This window comes from Canis aureus, chromosome 19, assembly GCF_053574225.1.
Source record: "Canis aureus isolate CA01 chromosome 19, VMU_Caureus_v.1.0, whole genome shotgun sequence".
NCBI lineage: Eukaryota > Metazoa > Chordata > Mammalia > Carnivora > Canidae > Canis > Canis aureus.
Window position 1 is genome coordinate 59,303,001 of NC_135629.1, and position 6,000 is coordinate 59,309,000.

The 6,000-nt window shown below is 62.9% G+C and overlaps 1 protein-coding gene across 5 annotated transcripts in view; it reads left to right on the forward strand.

Annotated features, from left to right (window-relative positions):
- SHC2 (SHC adaptor protein 2) overlaps nucleotides 1-2,486 on the forward strand; it is a 21,980-nt gene extending 19,494 nt beyond the window's left edge. For 2 of the 5 annotated variants that reach the window (XM_077860803.1, XM_077860806.1), the window contains 2 exons: nucleotides 615-748; nucleotides 1,978-2,486. In XM_077860803.1, coding sequence (XP_077716929.1) covers nucleotides 615-743 — 129 coding nt within the window. In that variant the 3' untranslated portion in view covers nucleotides 744-748; nucleotides 1,978-2,486. The remainder of the gene's footprint in view (nucleotides 1-614; nucleotides 749-1,977) is intronic. The other 3 variants (XR_013358472.1, XM_077860804.1, XM_077860805.1) reach the window with 3 other exon arrangements.
- The last annotated feature ends 3,514 nt before the right edge of the window (nucleotides 2,487-6,000 follow it).

The following is a 6,000-nucleotide window of genomic DNA, read 5'->3' on the forward strand; positions in this document are numbered from 1 at the left end:
GGGCTGCCCTGCCGAGTGACGGCCAACTAAGTGGTGTAAACGTCAGGAGAGTGTTGTTCCCCAGCTCCGGAGGCCGCAGGGTGGAGAGGCCGGTGCTGTAGGGCTGGCTCCTGCTGGGGCTCCCACAGAGGGCCCCATCCAGGCTCTCCTGGCCCCCGAGGTGCAGGCAGCCCTTGGTGTCCCTGGGCTGTTGACGTGCCCCTCTGGTCACTGCTGTGCCTGCTCTTACAAGGGCACCAGTCGCTGGCTTTGGGGCCTCCAGGAGGAGCTCACCACAGGACTCTTCACTTAGTCACCTCTACAAAGACGCTTTTTCCAAATAAAGTCGCATCCACAGGTGTCAGGGTTTGGGGCAGACATGTCTTTTTGGGGCCTCCATTCAACTTGGGCAGGAAGTGTGGCCCCCGCATCCTGTGCTTTCAGAGCCTGTGTCCCTATCTAACTCTGGAATTCTGAGTCTGACTCTGGTTGAACCGGAAGCTTCTGGGCTGGCGGTTCTCAGACTCGAGCCTGCATCAGACCCTCGGGGCGGGCCCTCGGGAGGCAGATTCCCCGTCAGCAGGCTCGCCTACAAGCTCCCAGCGGTGCTGATGCCGAGGCCTCTGGCCCTGCAGGTGCGGACCAAGGATGTGCTCTTTGAGAGCATCAGCCACCTCATCGACTACCACCTGCAGAACGGGCAGCCCATCGTGGCCGCCGAAAGCGAGCTGCATCTGCGCGGGGTGGTCAAACGTGAGCCCTGAGCCAGGTGTGTGGTCGGCCCGCGCGCTCCCAGCGTTCACCCGTTCACCCGGTTCCTTTCGCATTTAAAAAATTAAGCAGGAATTCACAAACTACTCAATCCACCCATTTAAAATGTGCCACTCGGTGGTTTTTAGCGTGTTTAGAGATGCACAATCATCCTCTACCTAATTCCAGAACATTCCATTGCCCCAAAAGGAAATCCTGTCCCCGTTAACCATCAGCCCTCAGCCCCCCAACCCCCTTCCCCTCCCCCGGCCTTCCCAACCCCTCCCCGTGTATGGATGAGCCCGTCCTGGACGTGTCACACTCGTGGACTCGCACCCCCGGGGGCCTCCTGCGTCTGGTTCCCTCTCTGAGCGTCGTGGGCTTGGGGTCGGTCCCCGGGGCAGGGCATAAGGGCACCTCGCTCCTGCTCAGGCCTGGTGATGTGCCTGCACGTGGGTGGACACGTGTTTACCTGTTCACTCCCATGGGCATCTGGCTGTTTCCACTTTTTGGCTGTTACGATAATGCCACTCAGAACATGCACGTCCAGGTTTCTGTGTGGACGTGAGTTTTCCTTGCTCCTGGGTCTGTACCTGCCGGTGGAGTTGCTGAGGTGGTGACTCCGTGTTGAACTGCTGATAAGAAATCTCGGGAGGAGGTGGAGCTGCGCTGGAGGAGGGGCTAGTGTGGATGTTCGAGAAGACGTTGGGGGACATGAGAGGGGCACCTCGGCTTTTTGCTTTTGTTGCTGGGGAGCCGTGGGAGAGTTTTGAGCTGAGGAGGAGTAGGCAGGTCTGGGTGATTCCAGCACCTTGTTGGTGAGAGACTGCGGCCTCTGGGGGAGGTGGGAGGTGGTTTAGGCGGAGAAGATGAGGCGGAGCAGGGGTGCATGAACTGTCTTGGGGAGCGGGAGTCGTGGGACCTGGGGTTTGGGAAGCCAGGAGCTGGGGGCTCAGCTGTGGAGGGAGGGGCTGCAAGGGGGGCCTGTGGAGCTTCCCCAAGGCTCAGCAGAGGAGTTTGTGGCCAGGTTGGCTGCTCTCCTGGCCCGTGGCAGCCCTGGAATGGTCTGCAGTGCCGCTGGGCTGTGTGATTGCACGCGTCGGGGTAAGACATGCTTCCCTTCTGTCCCCAAAGGGGTTTGTGACCTGGGAAGCAATGCCGATGGCGGTGCTAGTACGGTAGCACGGTGCTCAGCACCCCCCGAAGCTTCCTGAGCCCCAGGTGGTTCTGAGCATCTTCATTTTGCAGGAGGAGGAACAGCACAGAGGGGAAGACACTGCCCCAGGTCGCACTGCAAGAACGTGTGGAGCTGAGACCTCAGCCTGGCCCCTCGGCCCGAGGACCCTCGCTGGGCCCCGTAACCCGGGGAGCCCCCTGAGCCCAGGTCCCCGCTCCTGCTGTGGCTGCTGCACAGCCCACCGCTGACGTCTCCGTCCCTTTCTTCCCCAGGTGATGGTTCTTGGCTCTCGTCCTGCTGCGCAGATGCCCCCGTCGTGGCCTTAGGGCTCCTCAGCCTCTCTCCAAACTCTGGTCAGGCTAGAACCGCCGCTGTCTCTCCTTCCTCCGGTTGGGCCTCTGGATCTCCCTTCTTCAGCTGGCCCTGGGCTGGGTCAGCGAGGCCAAGAGATGGGGGCCCAAGACCCCTTCGTCCCGCTGACCCCTGCCTGCCTCCACCCTCTCTCTGCCTGGGGTGAGGCCGTCCATACCAAAGACAGAACCTTCTCTCACCTTTAAAGAAAATATACTACGGAAACGCAGCCGTCTCTCTCCGAGCCTTGGCCAGGGTCCCCGCGTGGCTCAGGAGATTCTGTCTCTTTGCCCGGGGGGGACCTCAGCTCACCTCCCTGCAGAGATGGATTCCTGTGCTTGACCAGTTCGGTTTTCCCACCTGAAATATCAGTGCACAGTTGTCTTTTATGGGGAACAACTGAGGTGCTTTGGGCCCTCGGGCCAGGACACCCATGGGTGGTGAAGTGGGGGGTCTCAGGGCTCAGGCAGTGCCAGGCCCTGGTGGGGGTGGTCCTGAGGGCCCTGCCCTCCCGGCTGTCACCCTGGACTGGACGTCTGGGATCTGTTTGTAATCCCACGTGGGAAGGACCGTGAGGAAGCCAGCCCACCTGATGCTGGGGGGCCCTGGGGTTGGGAGGTCAAGGCACAGGTATCACCCCCCCTTCCCCGGGGCTGTAGGGTGTGGGGAATGGAGCGCAGGGATGGGGGCCTGTATGTCCCTGGGGGGGGCTCCCCCAGAACCCGGACATCATCCGGACGCCTCCACCACCCCCAGGAATGCACCCCCTCCTCTTAGACACCCCCCCGTGCCTGGAAACACCGTGGTGTATCTCCGACACGCTGCAAGCCTCTCGTGCAAGACGCTCCGTTTCCTCCTCCTCACTGCTCCCGACTTACCTGAATGTGGCCCGACTTCTCAGGTGTCCCCTCCTGTCACCCTCAGAGCCCATGCTCCAGACCTTCCCTCATGTGATTTCTGGGCTCTCCCTCCAGAGACCCCATCTCTGACCCTCCCAGAGGCCTTCCCAGGGGCCCCCTCCGCGTCCCCCCCACGTCCCGCCTGCCGTCTGGCTCTCTCTGCAGCCAGCAGGCCCCGTCCCCAGCCCTGGGGGAGCCCAGAGAGTCTGGGGAGCCACAGCCACTCTGGTCTGTAACTGGGGGGGGCAGCTTTCAAAAAAGGCAGAGCCAGAGGGGACTCTGCCACCGTGTGGGACGCAGAGACAGAGGCGCCCGTCCGTCCCTCTGTCTCTCCACGCATCCGCCGTCCATCTGTTATCCATTCCCTTCACTGGTCCACCCGCCGCTCCCCCATCCTGATATCCGCTCTGTGCCTGCATTGGGCTCCCCTCACCTGCCAGGACCTCGGCCAGGTGGATACCAAGGATGCAGCGGTGACCGGGACAGATCTGTCCTCATGCAGTTGATAGTCAAGGGACATGAATCAAATCACTGCTCGGCATGTGATGACAACTCTGAAAGGGGGAGAGTCCTGCAACTTAGGGACACCAGGAAATCCAGGAGGGTCTCTGTGAGGGAATGACCCAGGGGCTGTGATCTGGAGGATGAGAGACCCAGGTGAGGAGGACACAGTTCTAGGCAGAAGGAACAGCATGTGCAAAGGCCCTGTGGTATGTGTGGCTCACAGCACATTCCGGGAACAGAAGGACGGCTTGTGTGACTGGAGGTGAGAGCAGAGGGGTGGTGGAGGGGAGGACAGCGCAGGGCTGAAGCCTGGTGCCCGGGAGAGCACCTGGGACCCTTCAAGCACAGAAGTGATCGGATTCCTGAGTGGGAAATCAGCCGTTGGGGAGAGGAGAGGCAGGCGGGGCAGCCGGGAGGATTGACTGGGTTCTGGACTAGGGGAGTCTCAGCAAGTATCAGATTCCAGAGATCCACGGGCTGGAGAGGGGCCCCGATGCGCTTGTTCCTTTGCTCCTGGCTTCCCCCTGCGTCCTGCAAGGCTGGTCCCGCAAGCCTCTCCCAGCTAGTGCCCCTGCCTGAGCGGGACCCAAGGGCTGCGTCGCTGCGGGCGTCGCCTTTTCCCCACCTAAGATGTGGACGCAGGGGCTCCCCCCATCACCCCCAGGAGCCTGGCTGCGGCGGGGTCCCTCGCACCCCTCTCCCGCCCCATCTCCCTCCAGCTGTGCTGTCCACACATGCTCCTCATGCCAGCCTCATCCTCGGGGAGCCTCGGCGGGAAGCAGCCTTGAGCTGCTTGCTTCCCCACCTCCCCGAACGGGGTGCCCTGCGCCCCGTCTGGAACCCCGGGGGACGGCCAAGGTCTTTCCTGGGAGCTGGCGGACAGGCCTTCCGGGCCCTGTCCCAGGGGAGGGACAGGGCTGTTGCCCAGAGCTGCGTGGGGACGAGGTGGCCCCTCCGCCTGGAGGCGTTCCTCTGAGCTCTTTCCTCAAAGCCCTGTCTGCTGGGGGCTGCGGGGACGGCCGGGGACAGCTGGGCTCCTCCTTCCCAGGACGTCAGGTCCCTGGGGGTGGGGGGCGGGGGGAGCGGAGGACCAGCGCGGGCAGCACGAGGGCCACGACTCCGGGTGGGAGGGCCGGTCGGTAGCACCCGAGCCCCCTCCCCGACTTGGGCCTAAGGACCGCAGCCTCCCCATTTCAGATCCCAGGAAGGCTGCAGCTTGGGGTGGGGGTGGGGGCCTGCCTTGCTGGTTGGCCTCAGGGCTCTGTGGCCCGGAGGGGCTCCCGTTCGTGTGCCCCAAGCCTGACTGACCAGCTGGAAGGGCCAGCCTGTGGGACCCGCCCCTCCCAAGACCTATCCCCAGGCTCCTGTCTCTCTGAGCCTCAGTGTGGGGTGGGGGCACAGAGGTGAGGCCTTGGCTGAGCCCGCTGTGGTAGGGATCAGGTTCCGGGGTCCCCTCTGAGGCCTGGCCAGTCCCCTTCCCCCCAGTAGCAGTGACCAGCGCCTCCATCGCAGTAGCCTCGGCCCTGTCGTGTCATCACCTGCCACCCTCGCTCTGAGGCTGTGGTGCAGGGGGCCAGTTTTTGTGCCCGAGGACTGCCCAGGAGACACCTGTCCAGACGGTCCAGATGCCGGCCAGCAGTCTGGATGCGAACCCCAGTGGAGCACCTCCAGATTAGTGTCCCCAGGAGCTTAGCACAGGAATCAGCACAGAATAAAGTCAAGCCTCCTCCCTCCACCCACGGGGTGGAGACCCTGCTGGAGCTGGGTAAGGGGAGCGGGGAGTGAAGCCCTCAGTGCCCGGGCTGGCTTGTCATCAGAAAGCCTGGCATTGTCCCCCCCTTCCTGAGACCGGCTCGGGCACTTCTCCTTTGTGAGCACCGCTGTCCCTATCCTTGCACAGACAAAGGTGGCTGGTGGCCCTGAGGCCCTTGGTCCTGCCCCCCAAGGGACGAGCACTGACCTAGGAGTCCTCTTCACTGTGGGGCTAGGTCATCCACTTATCTGGCAGGTGTTTATGAAAGACCCCAGTGTCTTGGAGACACACCCCACCCTTTCCCAGGAGCTCCAGGCCCAACAAGAGCAATGTGTGTGCTCGGGGGCGTCCTCCACGGTAGCTCACATTGGGGTGCGTGGGCTGCGTCAGGCTGATGCTGGGCCTGCCTGGCTGCCAAGCAGGGTGGGCTTCCTGGAGGTAGAGGGGAAGTGAAGCATTCACTGGCATCAACCTCCCTGTCACTCTTGTGGCCATGCCCGGGCCCCCCAGCACCGAGAGGACTCAATATCTGCTAAGAGAGCAAAGCTGAGACAGGCCTTTCGGGGGGTGTCACGGACCTCTCTGCG